Genomic DNA, 21,377 nt, shown 5'->3' with positions numbered 1-21,377 from the left:
TGTGTGTTACATCATTTATAAGTGAGTGTGTGTAAATATTGGGGATTCTTTTTTCTGTCCATAATATAGTTAAAATATAAGTATTACTAGTTTTTTTCATTTCAATATGCAAAATCCTAACTAGAATAGGGGTCTGCAAGTAATTTTTTAGTAATTTTCATACATTCCTGTGTTCATTTTAAGCTACTTGGGGTGAGCAGTATGAAAAGATTATTTTAAAAACTAATTACCAAGAGTTTATTTACTTAATAAAGGGAAAAACAAACAATAAACAATTTATTTAATCATCTATAAAGTAAGTAAAGATTGAATTTCAACCTGTTTTCAAATAGTATTCTTAGCCAATAGTACAGCAATGGTGTATCTTCATGGGATTCATATTTATTCTTTTAGACTGATAGGGCAGTCAATTATAAAACAGTTATGAGACAAATATTATGGCCATGAAGCTCAGATGACAAGTACTATGAAGAGAGAAAGCTCGGATATCAAGTAATATGACCATGCATCTTCAACAACAAAAAATGTATAAAAACTATTTAAACAGTAACAGATGAGCATCAATTATATTGATCAATGTATTGAAAATAATCAAGTAACTAATAATAGTACTTATGATTATTACTGCTTCTAATTATTCCAATTATCCAATAATCAATTAGTTTAATGTAATAATGGAATGTGCCTGATGATTAATCAGATAGCAAATTAAACTAATGACTCAGCCCTAAAGCTTGGACAAGTCTTATGAACATGAAGCTCAGATTGCATGTGAGGTTTTGATGTGTGTGTATATGGATAATTTATTAATGACCTTCAGGTTCCTGGGTGAATGTTACATATTTTTGAAAAAAAATAATAAAGAGGTATATAATTAGAAAAATATGCAAAGTTTAAATATGGTAATAACATCCTACTTTCCTAAAATATATTAAGAAATTGCAGTATTTCATAATTAATGTAGTGGTGCATATATGTATATATCACAGTAAGGAAAACAAAAAAACTGTATGGATAGGTGCAGATTAAGTTTAAATCTCACGCTGCTGAAAAATTACCTGTAACCTTCTTAACTTCAAAAATGTTACAAGATGAAAATTGCAAAACATTAAAAAAATAAGTCTAAGTGAGCCTAAAAACATAGAATTTGCAAACAGAATATATTACAAAAAGCATGAAAAAAATCCCTTACTTTTTCCCCAAAGCCATAATTCCATACAAGCTACCAGTGACAAATACAAGTCCAGAACCAACAAATGTTGACAATTCACCACACAATACCATGATGAAAGCAGATAGACTGTGAGGTGAGAAAGTAAGACACAAAGTTCATTTACCAATATTTTTTAAACATTTTGCATTACTTTTAAAAAACGTTATTCTTTTCACCAATCTACCTTTTGGTTTATTATTTTTTGGGCATCATAGGAACATGAAGCATGACAGTTATAAGAAGTTAAGTTTTATTATTTTCGTTTTCTATTGTTAACTGTAGTGTTTATTCTGAATTACTCTTATGTCTGTTAGGTTATACATATTTCTTTAGATTTTACTGCTGAGACTTCAGGTTTATAACATTACAGTACCTGCAAACTCATACTATAAATAGCTAATTGTAAAAACAAATAATCCATCATATTCAGAGTTAAATATATATATCTGTTGCTGAACTATAAGCTTCAACAGTAAATTCAACTATAAGATTACAGTTATTAAAAACACATTACAAGAACACAAAGCTCTACAGGTCAAATGCTATCTGTTAACATTTTCTTACACTGAAAATGTATTTCTGATAGGCACTTACCTCCTCTCACCCAAAGCTTTCACTCTTGGACTGCCCTCTAAGCATTGCAAAAATTTGTCACTAACAGCACACCAGTCTTTTACGTCCCATTTGTTTTGCACTATTTCAGAACATGTACTGATCATGTGACTACCCTCCACCTATCATACTGTGCCCTCTCCTTTTCAACAGTAATTCTCACTTTCATGAATTGGCAGGTACAAACCAGAAACACTGGCATATCAGTGGGTAGGAAGGGTGGGAAGTGTGTGAGAGAAGGTAAGAACCTATTGGAAGTACATTTTCAGTGTAATAAAAATGTTAACTTCCGAAACAGTCTTAGCTCTTCTCACCCAAAGCTAGAATCCTACATTGCAAAGGTGGAGAAGCTGTTATAGGTGCATCAATTTCCAATCAAGTGGAAAGCAACTGCATTGAAAAAACAGGTGTGCAAGAATATGAAAAGAAAGCACACCTGTGGAGTATAGCACTACTTCTGGAACAGGTATGCTCTTTGCCCAGTAATTAACACAGGAACAAAAAGAGGGCTGAACTGATTTGGCAGGCACCAATACATTCAGAAAAGAGAGGTACAGCCTAAAATCAATGGAAAAGTGCTGTAGAACCATGACTTGAAACAGCACGGTGTCAACAAACCTGGAAAGTGCAGTGTGGAATCAACAATGGGCTAGTATAAGCATGTGCCAAGGGTAGTGCCTTGGATTATAGAGTAAGTCAAGTGCAGTCCATCCAGGCAAAACATCCAGTCTGTATAAGATATTGAGATCAATAAGTCCAGTCCTTCCAGGTGAACTTAGGTGGTAAAAGAATTGTAAAAATCAAACTTACCAAACATTCAGCAGAGAAGACATGAAAGACCTAAATTATCGCACGTGGAAATTAGGTCAATCCACACAAGCTTACATAAACTCGCTAAACACAGGTATAGCTACTGGAAGGGTGGAATACACATTGAAAAACTTACCACAGATCTTCTGATAAAAAAACAAAACAATACCTAACCCAGGAGGTTACATGGATATGCAGTAACAGTTGGAAGGTACTGTAGAAGGAAACTTACATTCAGTAGTTATTTCTTACCTCACAAAACCTTGTAATGTGAAAGGAAGAAAACATCAGCCTCCCCAAGAACCAAAGCCTGTGCTTCCTTAGGAAACATCATCGACCCCAAGACCTGGGGATTCTTGCCAGAACCATTGTCTACCATCATGGGGATTACATCATCTGTCAAATTAAATCTCAAATTCATATGAGACCTGGGGACTCGTGTCAGAACCATTGTCTACCGTTACAGGAATTACATCATCTGTCATATTAAATCTTGTATTGAACACATTAGAATCTGGAAAACAGAAATACTTCTAAAACAAACGAGTAGAAACAATGAAAACCAAACATAAGAAGTCAAAACTTGAAGTTGAAACTGATATGAATTTTTGATCAAACACAATCAAAATTTTGTAGTCACATAAAGAGTAAGTTAAAACACATGTTTAGAATACCAATCGAGAAAGTGTGGATTACTCTAGAATAGTACAGGGAGTAAGTTGTGCTGGTATAAAGGATGCAGTATGATAGGTGGAAGGTAGTCACATGATCAGCACAAGTTCTGAAATGGCACAAAACTGATGGGGTGTAAAAGGCTGGTGTGCTGTTAGCAAAATATTTTAGTAATGCTTAGAGGCCAGTCCAGGATTAAGATAGCTTTAGGTGAGAGGATGTATAAACGTTTTGGAATTTTTTATTACAGAGAACAATATATTAAACTAGTTTCAATAGATATATTAAAACAACAAACACCAACATTTTTGAAACAGACAGTATTCAGCCAAATATAACAGTATGGGTATATTATCATCACTACACTTACATGACATATAGTAATGCTTTATGCCAGTATGGTCTCTTCTCAAAATAGTTGTAGGGATTTTGGGCAAAATCAAGAAAAGCACAAAAGCATGGAACTTCAATAAGAGCAACCACAACTCCCAACAACCTAATATAATATAAAAGGAAAATAATGTATAAGTTTAAAGAAATTTTGTTATCACTATGAGTCACATCCATATAAATTGTTTTTGTATTTCAAAATAAAAAACATGTTACTTATTCATACTTTATTATAGAAGTTTTTCTCATTAATTCAATATTTTATTCATTGAATTATGGTGATCTCTGTAGATTGAAATTCACACAAATACAATTAAGAAACTTGTACTGCTTCTTATCTCCATGGCCAAATTCAACCCATATTTAAGGCTCTTTATCAAGTCTGGATGGGAGAGAGCCCAAATTCATGTAAAATGCACTAATTATTGTCCAGTAATCCATCACAATAATTTAATGGTACTGTCTAACATTGACTTGGTTTAGTGTATATTTTTCTGTAGGATAATTTAAATGTACAACATCATCTATGTCAAATAAAAGATCACGTCAAATATTAACTTGAATTAATTAAGCCATACAGATTTAGCATAACTGATTTTGAAAAATACAGCAGTCAACCCATCAAAACATTTGCAAAATATTCCTGCTAACCTTTAAAAATCTACTGGTATCTTCCTTATTTTACTTTCATTTTTATAATTATTACTTTTTAGTACTTTTCCCAAATTTGTGTAATTTTGTTTACAATTCTCTTTTCAGCTGCCATTTTGAAATTAATAAATTTTGAAACTATATGCAAACAAAATATAATTCAGCATTCCTGTAATCCTTCTGTTATATTTTAATATAGATTAATTACATACATGCATACTCAGAACATCACTCATGCCCTTAGTTCCTGTGCAGGGATTTGAGAGTTTACCAATTCTCAAACAAAATGCCTGTATTATACTTCGGTTGCTATGATCGTGGGAGAATTGTAATTGGAAAAATTTTACATAGAATATAGTTTTGTTTTAATTCTGAAAATCAACATTTGTAACATCAGATATGATAAAATTTTGAATAAAAGTTGTTACCCGGTGATGACCTATGAATTTGAAAATATAATTCCCACCTCGAATGAGGTAAATGAAGCATGCGAGTGTAGAAATTAAACTGGATGCTCTACTTGAAAATTATAAATATTAAATGTTGAGGTTATAGCTTACACTTTTAAGTCTTAGCAATCTTAAGCAAACTTACATTTGCAAAATCCCAGCCATAAGGCAACGTGCAGTAATGGTGAAACATGCCCAGGCACCTATACCAATGGCTACTATAGGAATATAGAGAAACTAAAATGTAAATAACACATGTTAGCATGTAAACACTAAATATAAATGCATTTTTTATATCTATACAATATATTTAGAATATTTATTATTCATTCCTTTTATAGCCATTAAACTCTAGTTCAAACATGCATATGCAAAACACTGGAGAAAGACAGTTTTAACATTACATTCTCTCACTCTCTATATTTGATCGACACAATTTCAACATGATTTCCTCATGCTCAACACAATTGGAAGTTTTGGGAAAGGGCATGATTTTGTTGAACATTTATATGCTATTATTTTGGTTGTTTTAACATTTAGGATGGGAATTAACTTTCTAGATCTTAAGCTCCGATAGCTCAGCTGATAGAAAACTAGTGTTAACCAGGGATTTCAGGTTCGAGCACGAGTCAGGATAGATTTTTTTAACATTATACTGGCATTCAACTAGTGGTTATCTTACTAATCACTAATCAGAGCCAATGTGCTAAGTATATGGTAAATTAAGCCATTAGTTCAAGTGACTGGCTTTGTGATAATCTTGGCATACAGTATGTACATGATTGCACTGTTGGCCTCTGGAATGGGTTACCTTTGGATGTTATGGGGGCAGTAAATTTAAGTAAGTTTAAGAGAAAGCTTGATAACTATATGAATGATGATGGCTGGCTTTAAGATTTTTTTTTTAATTTATTTATTGATAGTTTTAGTTTAATTTAGAAGATGGAACAGCCGAGATGGACCAATAGGTCCCATGTTCTTCCAAAACATTATGTTATGTTATTGGTGGTATTTGCTAACTGATTAATTAATGGCCTCATTAATCTATAACATTTGATTAATTTATTATTCAAGTGTTCCTTTAGCAAACCAAGGTATGTATTAGCAAAAAAGAAAAAAGAAAAAGTGGTAGGCAGGTGCTGCCAGTCAGTTGGCTTCCCTCTAGTCAGCAGCTCAAAATCAGTGACAGTGGCAAATAGTCTTCGTAACTTTGAAATAACAAAATCAAATTAAGCAAACTTAGTGGCAATGGAAATTGAACTCTAAACCTATGAAATACTAGCCCCCCCCCCCCAAATCACCACAACTAACAGAGTAAATAAAACAAACAAATTAAAATTGAACAAAGACCAACAGCTCATTATGAAACTTTGCACTTTACAAAAAACAAATGTAACAGATAACTTGGATACTTATGAGAATCAAAAATAGTAATAATTGGAAACCCTAATTTTGATCAGTTGATTGTTTTTGACAATCAATTTATCATAATTTTGATTAATCAATTGTTGGAATAACAGAAAACAGTAATTTCAATTAATCATGATTTTAAGTAATTGATTAGATTATGTGACACTAATCAATGTAATCACTGTTCATAGGTAATCAATTATGCCAACTAATCGATTTAAATGCTAAGCTCTAGTGTTGGTAGCTGAATACTTCAAAAAAGAGGGACTCAGGTTTAAGTCTCAGTCAAGGCACTTTTCTGCAAATCCTAACTAGTTATGATAACATCCAATTAGTGACTGTTCACTGTTGAGAGACATCACAGCTGAGAAAATTGTAAATCAAACCATCTGTAAACATACTTGCATGGCTGCCACCTGGCCTAAAGTACTAAGTGTATTATGTGAGTAGTCAGTATGGAGTTTCATGTCTGGTCAGCTTGAGGAAAAGCCTAGACTAAGTGGGATATTGTATCAGTCAAGATGGTGATTTGTCCAGTTATAACTTCAGGCTATGGCAACCAAATTAGTAGGATATTGGTCTCATAGTTTTACTCCGACGAAGAATAGTCAACTATTTGAAAATGTTAAGTTTCTGTGTCTTTTGAAATCTACTTAGTTTTTGGCAATATATTGTGCTAATTCTTTCATTTTTGGTTACACACAGTTAAATGAGAGTTGAGACACTCACATTCAAACTCTGGTCAACACAGATTTATAACATTGCTTATGTGTACTGTTTGTTGAAGTTCTTAATGAGTTCACTGGGAAAATGCTTATACCAAGTTTAGTTAGCAATAAAAAAATCTTAGTAATTTTGGAAGATAATATCAGTACTACAGATTAGATATTACACTGATAAAGTAAAATGGAACAGATTTAATTTCCTTTATAATAAATTATATAAAAAAGTTGAAATTGTTAGAATTAAAATTTTATATTTCTGTTACCACATTTGGTGTTACAGTGTTATTGTTCTTAAAAAATAATAACAACAACATGCAACTTTATAAGACAAGTGCTTATGCTATTAAAAGAACTTAACTTTATAAAACCATAATTTTTTGCACATTCTGACATAATTATTTTCATGATGTCCTAATAATTATCACCATACCTTATAAGTCTAATAGGTCTAATTATAAAAAAATGAATAACAACATGGTTTGGATTACTGGGTTAGTTTTCAGCCAAACAGATAAATATTATCAGATGCTATAAATCGAGATTTTCAGCCATTTGTTGGCAGCATTCGCTCGGGTTTAAGGAGTTAATGTGCTTGGGTTAAAGTACATTATAGAAAAAGGGAAATACGTGCATTTTCTGAAAGTCTCTTGATCACGTTATTAAGTCTACTGACACCAACAAAGATATATATAAACATATCAGGGGTTTCAAGTCAGTCAACCGACACATTTTTTGATAAATCAAATAATCTAAAACCTACATTAATTACTGTGAATACATAAATACTGTCCAAAGTTTCCTGATTCATTTTCTGGCTGTACAGTCCCTATCTGCTTATAGGCAAGTTTTGGAATTACACCCCTACTAATGGACTTCAATGAGTGTTCAACCAAACAAAAAAATACCATATTTATTACCGTTATACATATTTTGTAAATATTATATATTAATACAATATGATTGTGAGTTTATTCAGTCCCTGCTCTTCTCCTGCTGAAATCTTTATTGGTGAGCAATACTATGCCATATTATACTATCCTTCATTTTTATGCTGCCAACAGCCATGATATTTTTAAACTTGTATTATAAATTCATAATAATAGCATAGTATTATAAAACAACAATAGATACTTATTTGTTATAATGACTAATATTTATTTATTTATGACCCAACATCAAGATAGTGGCACTGTATACAGCAGCATCAGCTTTGTTGTTGTTGCTAGGCAGGGGATAAACCATTAACTGGTTCTATTTTACTTTCCCTGTAACTTACATAAAGTAAAAATTCAATATATACAGTTAAGATTAAAGAATTTTTTTGACTTGTCAAACACCTAAGCCTTATACATACATACGTATATACTAGCAGAATAGTTGTGCAGCTTCTGTAAGAAAAAACTTATTATTATAGAAAATGGTAATTTTAGATAACTGAGCTGTGTAAATTAGTCTTGTTTTATGTAACACTAAAAAAGTCATGTAATTATAGCATTTCAAAGAACTTGTTTCCATAATAACGAGGATATCTATACTGTGTTCTATTCTTGGACAGGTTATTTTGGATTAATTGGTAAAAATAATACCAAGTTCAACCCACATAATGATAAATTAATTTATTTCTGTGGTGATGCTTGCTACAGGCTACATTCATTTGTAGGCCTAACTTACTTATAAAACTTACTCGCAGAATTTCTTAGCTAATCAGCTGATAACAAACTTGCTAGCCAATGCACTGTTAGTTGAATTGCAGATAAATATATGCAACAACTCTCCCTGTCTGAGTTACTAAAAGACAGTGAGCTGATAAACTCACTGAATACTCATTAGTATGTTTTTCACTTACTCTGGTACTAATCTTGTTCTAGTTTTCTAGATCATTACACTCCCTCTAGCAAATAAACATCTAAATCAAAATATTAAAAATATAGCTTAGAACAATACAATTATACACAAAGTTGTTGTAAAAACAGCATTTTAACACTATTAACTACATTACTTATAAGTTATATAAAGTTGAAACTGAGATATGTTAACAAGAATGCATAAAAAATCAAGGACATGTTTCTCATTAAGATCACCTCTCCACCATCCAAAATACCCAATTAATGTATCAAACCTTTGTAAACATTCAAGTGTCATTAGACTAACCTCACAGAGCATATCATGCTAACATTCCAAAAATTTAAAACTGCTGAAGAAATACTCAAACCAAAGATAAAATATACAGATGAACTTCCAAATCTTCAATATCCCAATCAAACTATAAGATAGCAAATTCTACTTTTATTTTATAGTTTGGTTTACCATTCATTTATTATTCCTTCTATTGTTTAGTTCAACTATGAATTCTTAGTTACATTTAAGCACTAACTCGCCTTCTATCTAAAGCTCATTAATTTTGTGTATGTATTAAGAAAATGACAAAAGCTTTCCCTAGAGATAACGTACAGATATTAATGTTGTGAAAGATTATGATTTATGGTAATATCTTGTGATATGAGATCTAACCTTATGCTCTAACCACTGAATAAAAAGCCTTCCTTGATCTTTAAAAGGAGTTCAAAAGATATAGTTAGAAAGAATCATTACTAATAATTGTTCAGTATTGTTCTTGATATTGAGAAGTGGTGAATTCAATTTATTTTTCTTGTTCTTTTTACTAATTTCTTTGATATTTATTGAAATTAATCACATTGAGGTTTACATTATATTATTTATTAATGTTTATACCTAATTTTGGCCAGATACAGGTTTACCAATTGTTTTTCTGTAAATGATAAAAATTTATATTCTACTTGTTTGAAAGTTTTTTTTTCATTTCTGTGGTTATATTTAACAAAATACTTTTGTTTGACACTAGTGGTAGCAGCATTTTGTTTAGTCCACTACAAAACATAAAGGCTGACTGTTCAAACTTTTTAAGCAGCTTCAAATGCCTGAAGCAAATCATCTTTATTTTTACTGTTTTGGAAATAAAAACATCAAAAAGTCCAAAACTTCAAGCTTCTCTTCATAGCTCAAATTTCTAAAAACTTGTAAAAATGTCATTTGTATTATTTTTTATATTTCATTACACTTCTTTGTTGATAATGATATTATGTATAATCACAAATACTGTTACATTTCTAATAATTGTGCTTATGTGTTTTGGTGAAGCTTGTTTGACCTCCATTTTATTTATTTTATCATTTATTCTAGTTAAGAATCATGAATCTACCCTAGCTAACTGAAATCTAATAGTGTTTAGGTTTGATTTTTTTTATGTGATAGAAAACACTGTACATGTAAAAACTGCTGTATTATAAGTCAAATATTTATGATTTATTCTTTAAAAATAACCTTAAAACCTATTTAAACATGGAAAGATGCTACTAATATCACTGTACTTGTATATAAACATTTTATCCACAACCATGTTTCAATATATAAGAATACTACTGAAACTTCTTTAAAACAGGATTAATGCAAAGTAGAAAATAATCCAGTTGATGACTTTTAAAACAACTATTTCTAGAAAATTGCTAACTTGTTTTGGAGACATGTACCCTTGGCACAAAAAATTATCAATTTTAATGATATCTATACCAGTGGTTCCCAACCATAAGTCCATGGGCCAATGCTGGTCCACAGAAAGATTTCAGCAAGTCCACAAGAGGGTGTAAAATATATGTTTCAAAACATGGCTACTAAAGTACATTGTTTTACAGTGTTATTTAAAAGTACTTTAAAAATTAATATTATATGAAGTAGTTGTAAAATTTTGGACTAGGAACTAGTTGATCCTTAGTTGAAAAAAGGTTGGAAACCATTGATCTATATTACACACAAAATAAAAAACAAGTTTTATGTTTTGATATGGTCTAATTTATTTTGTAAAATTAAAATCTCATTTGTTGTTTATATTATACTTTTGCTTGTTTTTGATGTATTTCCCCCAAGATTTCGCCAGATTAGTATGTACTAGGGTTAACTTAGGTACTCAATACAGCTGAAGTGGTCTAAATTAAACTGAAACATTTTTACCATAGGTTCCTATGTTAATAGTAAAACATCACTGCTTACCTTTTACTGTTTGTACTCTAGCTATGGTATTTACTACATTTTTACTTATGTTCATGGTGCTTAAACGAAATTGCATATTTAGTAGTTGACTTTTTCATGCTTCTTGTTTGATGTTTTATGCTAGTTAGTCATTTTAAACACAAGTTTTATAGAAATTAAGTTACTTATTATGTTATGAAAATTATGTAGGATTATAATCTATTTACCTTTATTTTCTAATTTTCTATAAATTTCCTTGTTTTAATGGATCTTTGTCATGCAATTTTTATGCATCAGTTTATAGCTAAATATAACATCCAAAAATGTGTTAACATTAGTGTAGTCCCGTCAAAAATTTCGACTTTTTATTCATACCTGTATTTTGGGTTTCTAAATTATTAATACCATCGCCAAGCAACCCACTACTCTACCATTACACACACACACACTTGTGATTGTACTATGTAGCCCTACTAATATTTTATAGCTTGCTATGCCTATGTGTATTACTTTTAAGCAATAATCGGCCAAATTGAGTGGATATATTTTCCCTTAACAATTTTTGAAATCTATACTTTTCGATACACTTTCACTTTCAGCTTGATAGTGTATTTTCAACTTTTTATAGTAATAACTTAAGTCAAGTTCACTTTAAGCTACCTATGTTGTTTAATATTATTAACTGCTAGCATAATCAAATTCATTGGTTCAATATCCCCAACTTTATTATAACATTAACAGTAAAACTAAAAATGGCGTATCACATCGAAATTTTGTTTCCGATTGTGACACTAGCCTATCAGTGTCACTGACGTGCTCAACTAAGCTCTAAGAGTAAGTCTTAGTTAGTAACACTAGTATCATAACAACCGTCACTTTTTTTTTCTTCTTCTTTAGTTTAGTACAACCCAAACCATAATAAGAGATACTCATCAAATGTAATTAAAATTAAAATATACAAACCAGTGTTTTACAACTAGTTATATTTCTATAGGGTTAATATCACACAATTTCTTACCCAAAGAACTGGCTGAACCCAAAAACCGTGTAAAATATTTTAACCACCATGGTGTATCGTCTGTTGCTTGATTGTTCATTATAAACCTGGATTTAATCCTAACTCACTAATAGAAGATATATATATACACAAATGAATAAAGCTTAAGAAATCATAGTTCCGTCAATGAATAAAACATGTTTTATCTTACGTATGATCATAAAAGTAGCATATTATTATTACTAAAATATTAGAGGTTAGCGCCACGCTTATTAACATCACTCACATGGCATAACTAACGTGTCTTTATGAATAAGAGAAAATGAATAATTTAACAAACACCACAACATGTCCAGAACACTACAGGCTAGCCCCCCAGTGGCACAGCGGTATGTATGCGGACTTACAACGCTAGAAACCGATAGCCCTTGTGTAGCTTTGTGCATAATTAAATACAAACAAACACTACAGGCTATTTAAAAAATATATATTGATATTTCTTCTACTTCATTTGTCAGATAAGTATTACAACAAACCCATACCTAAAATACAAATAATCGTTTTAATAAATAATGATAAGTGCTTAAACATTACATAAAAAAAAAAATTGAAGTATATATATATATATATATTGTTGCGTATCTGTTTGTTTGTTCATTTCCAGTAGAAATTCTTTCCGAGAAACATCCTTTCTTGGTTAAACCAATTTATTCTTCCTCGATACAAACTTTTAGCACACAGTAATTTCACAATCTCGATAACAAAACACACACTAGCTCGAAACAGAATCGTAAATTACCCGAACTCACTTCATTCAATCATACCGCAGGCTTTCACTGCCAGGTTTATATACTAAAAAAGAGGGCGTCTTGAACGCACTAGGAAATTCATGATCATTCGAGAAATTTCACGTTCGCTACCAGCGCCAATCGCGCCAGCAGTGTCACGTGACTTTCGCTGTCGTAACAATATATATATATGTATATACAGAGAGAGAAGGAGATTGATTACACACAATAACCAATATATCAAAATTTTTGTCCAACGCCAGTGAAAGTTTAAATTGTATAAAGTATGCTTAAATAAGTCGTAATTACTTTTATTGTTTGATTACCATCAACAACATTGACAAGAAATATGTTATAATTATGTTTCCATAAAGACTTAAGAATGATATTACAATTCCATGTCTTAAAAAGTATAATATAAAACGTCAGCACATTAACGGTAGATGTAAAATCGTAATTTGGGATAGAGGTTAATTTATTTTACTTTAATTAAAATGATTTCATTGTTTACCCAAGAAAATGATCACCAAATAATATTTTAGTTTACTAGTTCTATCTTAATTTTCAGAAGTGACAAGTTTTGGGGCCGAGCGTGGTGTAGAGATTAATGTGTTGGACTGTGGAACTCAGGTTTTGTGGTTAGCGCTTAAAAATTACGGACACCTAGCAAACAGCCTTTGAATTAGTAGCTTTGCGCGAAAAGCAACAAGTTTTTTAATGTCAAAAGAGGCACTTTTCATCAAAAGGACCTGAATTAGAGTGGGTTACTTTTCCATTGGCCATAACATTTTTGTTACTAGTGTAAAATGCAGGCATATTATGCATTTTCTACATTTTATAATGATATAGAAATCTTACAGTTTCTTAATTACTTTGATGGCGACAACAAATGGTCCAAAAGTTGTTCACATTATTTTGTTGTAGTTACTTCATTGTTTGTTCTATTTAGTATATGATGTCTTCTGTGGCTGTAAAGAGCACTGGAATATTATTTGCTGGCTGATTATGAAGCTGTCCGAAAGTGGCAGTCAAACAATGCTGTCAGGGAACAAAGGTTCAGTGAACAAAGAAAACGAGTTTACATTCTAGACTTGAGCACGCTTTCTTAGTTCAATTCTCCATTAGACGATCTACGAAGAGGATCTACTTTTTCTAGGATCATCGTGTTAGGTTCTGCTGCAATCGATCCTTCCAGAAAGAAAACATCCAGTAGAAAGAACTGTCCGCTCGTTAGTGTTGGTATATATATGCTGTATTTTATATTAATTTGTGAAAATAAAGGTTATCTTATTTCTTACAGACCTCTACAGACTCATTATTTTTCACAAATTATCTCTCACGAAAACCCTCATAAATTTCTTGGTGAATACTGCTGATATTGCAGATTCATCTGTCTAATACTTATTGGTAAACCAGTTTTACCTGCAAATACCACACTAAGTTCATTAGCCATTGATCCACACCCAAGAAGATAGCTTTGAATATGAATATATATATATACAGAGAGAGAGGGAGTAACGTACTGAATCAGAGTGTGACAAAATAAAAAGAAATTGTTAAAGCACATAAATATAGAAAGTAAGATATCCAATGAAAATGAGTTGTTTGTTGTTAAACCTAGAGCAACAAGTTTATCTTTGTTACGCCCATCATGGGTATAGAAACCCGATTTTTAGCATTTTCGCACTCAGACTTATTACTGAAGGACCAATGTTTTGTTTTACTTTATTTCTCACCAAACTACTCAAATCTAATTGCGATAACCATGCCCAATTTAGGGATGATAGAGTAGAGGGAAGGCAGTTAGTCAACACCACCCATTGCTAACTCTTGGATTACTCTTTACTAACGAATAGTTGTACTGACCATCGAATAAGGAAATTAAGGAAATTGTAGGAGTCTGTAGAATAGGAGAAAAGGCAAGAGAAGCGAAGCTGATGTGAAGAGAAGAAAAGAAGAACAAGCAATACGGAGAACATTACCGCTGTCAGTAGGCGACAAGAGAAGACATAGAAGGCCAGTAAGGCTTTGGATAGATGGAATTAAAGAAGATATGAACGATAAGGAACTGCAGAAACCTAGTAATGAACAAAGATGATTGGAGGAGGGCAACACGTGTGGAGGATGGTGACCCCTGCTAAAAGGAAAAGTCGAAGAAGAAGAACGTATATTGACCATCACACTCAACACCACCCGCTGCTAACTCTTGAGCTGTTCTTTGTTAACGAATAATGGTATTGCCCATTACATTATAATGCCCCCAAGGTTGAAAGGAAAAGCTTGATTGGTTTCAGGATTTGAAATTGCGAATTGAGCGCCCTAACCACCAGGCTATTACAAGACTTGGGTAGGGGGCAACAGAAAGGAGTATGTGTAGAAAAATATAACTTATAAATGCAAAAGGCACACTCAAGTAGGTATATGATGTTTAAACAAAATGTTCATATAAAAATATAGCTAAATAAAACTAAAATAAATGCCTTTTCAAAACTTTACAAACAAGATAAAACTGGTGTATAACTAATAACTGATTCGCTCATTATAAATCACGCCTACCTAATTTACTCTTTCTGGAAATCAGCTTCACCTAAAAAGACCATATCTAACACACACACACTTGTGAAATAGTTTTCTCATATTTCTAATCCTCTTTGTGTGTAGCATCTAAATAAAAAGATGGAGCTCCAGCATACTTAAATACAATGCAAGATCCAATATCTCACAGGGATACAGTTTATGTTAAGAATATATCTTGAAGTGACACTGGACTTAATTAAAAATAACTGCATTTGAGCAGAAAAATATATGAACTGGACAAGATGTGTATCACACAATGAAACCAATACCTATTTATATCAAAGACATAAAACACAATGTGTGTGTATTTGCTTCTGAATGCTAGATAGTAACCTTCCACTGGATTCATAAATTCAGATTTATTCTCGCTAATGAATTATTCAAGATCTGGAACATAAGTGTCTGGCTTTTCTTACTTCAAGAAAAATGTTGGATTTACCCATAGTGTCTAGCACTATCAGATGACTGGTCATTTTCGTTCAAACACAGAGGAAGCCACCACCTAGAGATACCATTTTGCCTACCATCGGAGAACACTCGCTGTCATAATTTTTGCACAATGTGCAATATTACATCCACTTCTCACCATGAGCAGAACAGGTGTTATCTTCATAGAATGACAGAAGAACAAAGGCAGCTAGAACGAAATAACTCTTTGATTTTCTTCTCCACGTGTTTTGCAAAAAATAGTATTGTTTCCACGGTCAAGAAATGCGTTAACTTTTTTTCATTTCTGTAAACACTTACAAGCAACATGTATGACAAAACCATTCAACAAAGAAATACAATTCAGAAACCCTTAAACATCGATGTAAATGTAAATTTCAAATAATATAAATATACTTTAATGATTAAACGTACCAGAATAGAAAAAATAAACTAATTTTTTAACAAAGATGCAAGTACACAAATACACAAAAACTTTAAAAAATACAAAATAGTAATCAAACTCTGATAATAATGCAATGGATTATGGAAACAATAAAAATGAGCCCTATGAAAATTAATAATCAAAAAATAACCTTTAACATAGAAAATTCATATATCAAATCAATTTCAAATATTCTTTCAACAAAGAAAACCTTTCTACATGGTAATTAAAAGATACAATGAAATATTACTCTTTTCAACATCACACGATCACATTAACATAATCAAAACCCTTTAAAAATACTGTTGCGTCATCGAGTTCATGTGATTCTCACGCTCTCTACTTTCTGGAATTATCCTGTACTTTGGCGAATGTTCTAGTTCTTACTAGATATAAGGTAGTCGGGTATATAAAAGAGGGGGACAACGTGACAAGGTAATGTAATGTGTCTGTGTAGATAGTGAGTAATTGAACTGCAGTCAGAAGTATTATTGACGTTCGTTGTTATAGCGTTTGTTTAGCGTGATTGTTGAAGTTGAGTGTATCGGTAAAGTTATATTCGGAAAGAATAAACCAGTTTTATTAAGTAAAGACTTGTGTCGTTAAAATTTCGTCGGAACGAAGTTACGGAAAAATCAATTAACAAACGGAGATGTAACAATACTTAGAAAATGAAACCATCCTCACATCATACCAGATCTTGTCTCCTCAATGAAAAATCTGTTCTTTTAGCAACTTGTCAAACAATTCTTTTGTCTTTGAGCAGTCTTTTCTAATTGTTCTCAGGAAAACTCGTGTGCTTCGACAACTGTAGACCTTAACTACACCACATATTCTTATAGACATGGTGAGGGTTTTCTTGTGAGGAGAAACATACATCAAGTTAAAAGGGAATAGTATTTTCCTCAAACACAGCGGTATGTCTGCGGACTTACAACGCTAGAAACCGGGTTTCGATACCCGTGGTGGGCAGAGCACGGATAGCCCATTGTGCAGCTTTGTGCTTAATTAGAAAATAACAAAATTGTCATTTGTGTTTACAGATAGAAACTTATTTATATTTTAGTTTTATATGTATGTATGTATGTTGTAGTACGTGTCAAGTTACATAAAGCCAGTGGGCCTAACATGGTCTGGTGGTTGGGGTGCTCAACTCGCAATCTACAGGTTGCGAGGTCGAAATCTGTCACCGGATATACTTGCTCCTTTAGCCGATTATATAGGGGCGTCGTAATGTTATGGTCAATCCCACTATTCGTTGGCCAAGAGTTGGTGAAGGGTGGTGTTGATTAGCTGCCTTCCCTTTGTTTGTCATTTCCAAGTTAAGGACGTCTAGCACAACAAGTCTTTGAGAAGCTTTGAGCGATATTCAGTAAACAAACGTAAAGCTATCTAATACTTTCGAGCAGCGTTATCTAACTCTATGAGTGATAGCTACGTCATTGTCAACAAGTTAGAAAAATTATGTATTTCTACCACGTGTAAGGGAGTTTCCTAAATGATCTTAATAATATATATATATTATAGAAATTTTAATGTACAGGATTTTATTTTTTAGTTAATTAAAAACAATGGAATGTTATTATCACAGCAAGGTGAGTGGAGGCAACTTGAGCTTATTTTTCTTGTCAGCTAGCCAATGATATATATATTTACACATACACACACACACACACACATTAAAGCTTAATATAGAAATAAAAACTTTTGACTACATTCGGAAAGCAACGATCGTATTGAACATCTATGTGGACAATAAAGGCTTTCTACGTAAATAATATAGTTTAGATCATTAGCTTTAATAACTCCAATGATTGTAATGGTGCTCTCATCCAAGCTAAGTCGTGATATAAAAAAAAGAACTTCAGAAATGGTAATGCAATCTCAGTTACGACCCTTTTAAAAATATACATTGCAAGGTACACTTTCTCTCTCTACTTATGGTCCATCGATCATAAGGAAGCAGCAGCAGTTAAGCGTTCAGTTACTATGGTAACGAGACGATGAACACCGGAAATTGGCATCATCAGGAGGTCACTATTGCCTTCCTGTACGTAGTGGAAAAGGTACGAGAGAAAAAGGACGTTAGAAACCCTGGAAACGGAATGAAACAACGTTGGTTCAGAAGTACTTTAACAGATTAAATTTCTAGGTAATCAAGAAACGCATCACATGTTGGAATTTTAGACAATACCATAAAGTTCACAAACATGAAAAGATGTTACTCAAAAGTCACAATAATAAAATTTTATGGAAAGCCTAAAAAATGAAGGGCATTTTTAACGTGTTTAGTTTATATTTTAAGTGGGATTGCAATTACGGATTTACTAATTAAGATTTTAAAAAAATTAATTTACTAATTCTTAACAGCCGGAAGTTTCAAGTACACACAATTTCTTGTTATTGTTAATTTTTGTTGAGCTTCATAATCAACGGAGAAAAGGAAATTCTAATTGATTCAATATTTAGAGATCTGGCCCTAACAGTGACAGATTATCTGTCCTTTTAGAGGGCGGAGAATATGACGTCAGAACTTAAGCAACGAATGAAAATAAAACACCTTGGTAGCTATTGATATAAATCGAGATCAGTTCTTTAGCTATTATATAGGGCCAGAAAAACAGTGATTGTACGCCACTCGTCAAACTGGTGAGTAGGAAACTTTTATATGCTGTTGCAAAATTTCTTTTTACATTATTGTAAAAATTCTTGGCGTTACCTATCTTCAAAATATTCCACATTCAATTCAAGGTCGAAAAACATCTGTTGATTACATGTAAAAGTCCAAATTGTATTTAGTATAATAACACAAATTAAGATTTTTAATTAAATGAAATAAATTATTTAAGTCCTATTTTTCAAGCTCAATTTTTCTCTAACGAAAACGTTCCTCTTCTTTTTTTCTACATATGTTTACTACACTGGTAATGCTTTTTATCAACAAATCACGTTTTTTATGTAAACATAAAATAACGGCAGAAAACTGTTTTCATACTGAGTTATTATTCGTTATTTTTGAATAGTAAACCTTAATAAATCTTGATATCCTTAAAAGTGAATACATGTGAAACGAAAAATTCAGTAACTGAAACTGTTACAATCATAAATCAACATAATTTTGAGAGGAAGTTTGTTGAATGTGAATTTAACTCTGACGCGCACAAAAAAACCAACAACACAAATTAAAGATGTGCTTGAAGTATAAAAACAGAAAACTAAAACGGTAAAATGTTTTGATCGATCACAAATGTATTTTGCAAAGATACGTAACATTTAGTTTTAGAAACGTGTGCCGAATTTACACAAGTTTCGAGAACAGTCAGTAAAAGCGAGATATATGTTTTTATCAAAGTTTGATTCATGGCCATATGAAACATAATTTCATATATCAAAATCGCTGCCCGCAGGTGTTCCGAAATAAGCTTTAGGGCTTATAGCATTAAAATTCTGGGTTTGACCCTTGCATCGGGCACAGCGCAGTTAGCCCATTCTCTAACTTTACCTACCTCTAAATAAAATTAGCAAACACATAAAAAAACTATTTAGTTTGCGATAATCATAACTTGTGTACAGGTTTTGAAATGAAAACTTTTGCACAGCCTTCGCTAGAAGCCTTAAATGTAATTCTGTAAGAAACCTTCAGATGGTTCCATATAAACGATGGTTTGTTTGTTTGTTTTTGAATTTCGCGCCAAGCTACACGAGGGCTATCTGCGCTAGCCGTCCCTAATTTAGCAGTGTAAGACTAGAGGGAGGGCAGCTAGTCATCACCACCCACCGCCAACTCTTGGGTTACACTTTTACCAACGAATAGTGGGATTGACCGTCACATTATAACGCCCTCACGGCTGAAAGGGCGAGCATGTTTGGTGTGAGAGGGAATAAACGATGGAGACTAAAGAACTGCTTGTTTTTATTTAACAAGCTACGAGCAAAAACCTTGTTATCAAACTTCATTTTGAATACATTAGCCATACATAGAGATTTTAGAACTAAATAAAAAAGCAATTCAAAAGAAACATTAATATTTAGAGTGGATTCAAATTTACTCGGAATTGTCCTTATTCATCATTACACACGTGAAAGACATAATATTTAATTTTTTAACATAATACTGCTTAATGAAAGACACCTTTTTAAAATACAGGACATATAAATAGCTAGTTAATTGAAGTTGTATTTACCTTTCATAGCTACGTTACTATAATTAAAAACGTTACGGTGGAGGACAGTGTGTGCCAGGATACGTAAACCTAGGGCCTAACATATTAAAATTTAATGAAGTATAACTCTTAACGGTTTTCATGTGAATTTATTAGCTTATTTAAACATTATTAAGCTCTTTCTTTTGCTTTGGGGAATATTGAACAGAAAGCTGAAAAGTGGGGTTTTAATCTCAGCAAGCCTCTCCTAGATATCAACTGGGATATACCAGCTTTTCTTTCATTTTGTAATGTTATGTATCTGCTCTTATCGTATATATATATATATATTGCGAACCGTGGTGTCTGTCCGAGCGTTCGCCTGTCTCCCGTTTGAAAAGCTGCGCGCGCAGACAAGGCTCAACATTCACTTTTGAAATAATGGGACAGGCATGAATAATGTTGCTGCCAAATTTTATTTCGCAAGCAGGATATTCTACAATAAATTGTTAGGAATTAATCACACTATTATTCACATTTCAAAATGTGACGTAACTTAAAGAATAAAAATATCGATTTACTGTATGTTATTGTTGAGCGGTTTTTAGCATGACTGAAATGCTCAACAATTACTTTTCGCGGTGGGCAGTATAAGTAGCTTAGAGCTTTGGCTCTGAGTGAAACCAAGAGTGCAACACAATTAATATTTTTAAAGTCCGTGAATTAATTTAAATTGATAGATTAACTTAAGCTTTTCCCGTCACTGGGGACGGGTACTTTTGTTTGTTAGCAATATGTTTTAAAGAGACAAACGCAAATTTATTTCTTTATAGTGCGTAAGTTACTTTAAGCATTATGCAAACTATGCATGGACAGAAAGTGTAGCCCCTAGTGGCACAGCGGTATGTCTGCGGACTTATCAGGTCATCCCATAAGTTCTGTCCGGATTTTAAATAAAGAAAACGATGATCAAATCTTACATTTTATTGAAATTTAATCATCAATGTAGTTTCCATGATTATCTAT

General features: G+C 32.2%; 2 protein-coding genes across 10 annotated transcripts in view; one reads left to right on the top strand and one right to left on the bottom strand.

Moving 5' to 3' along the window:
• LOC106460322 (calcium channel flower-like) overlaps positions 1–21,377 on the bottom strand; it is a 91,524-nt gene that overhangs the window by 55,570 nt on the left and 14,577 nt on the right. For 3 of the 9 annotated variants that reach the window (XR_002610737.1, XR_002610738.1, XM_022387021.1), the window contains exons 1-4: positions 11,995–12,251; positions 4,943–5,015; positions 3,678–3,803; positions 1,193–1,300 (exon numbers count right to left, since the gene is read on the bottom strand). Coding sequence is in view for 7 of the 9 variants with exons in the window: in XM_022387021.1 (XP_022242729.1) it covers positions 1,193–1,300; positions 3,678–3,803; positions 4,943–5,015; positions 11,995–12,073 (386 nt within the window). In the remaining 2 variants the exon portion in view is untranslated. The other 6 variants (XM_022387023.1, XM_022387026.1, XM_022387024.1 and 3 more) reach the window with 5 other exon arrangements.
• LOC106460318 (aromatic-L-amino-acid decarboxylase-like) overlaps positions 18,808–21,377 on the top strand; it is a 48,215-nt gene continuing 45,645 nt past the window's right edge. Inside the window, exon 1 of the mRNA XM_013920010.2 lies at positions 18,808–18,858. The gene's annotated coding sequence lies outside the window, so the exon portion shown is untranslated. The remainder of the gene's footprint in view (positions 18,859–21,377) is intronic.

The sequence above is a fragment of the Limulus polyphemus genome, unplaced genomic scaffold (genome assembly GCF_000517525.1).
Source record: "Limulus polyphemus unplaced genomic scaffold, Limulus_polyphemus-2.1.2 Scaffold751, whole genome shotgun sequence".
In the NCBI taxonomy this organism is placed as follows: Eukaryota; Metazoa; Arthropoda; class Merostomata; order Xiphosura; family Limulidae; genus Limulus; species Limulus polyphemus.
This window is presented reverse-complemented; position numbering and strand designations above follow the sequence as displayed.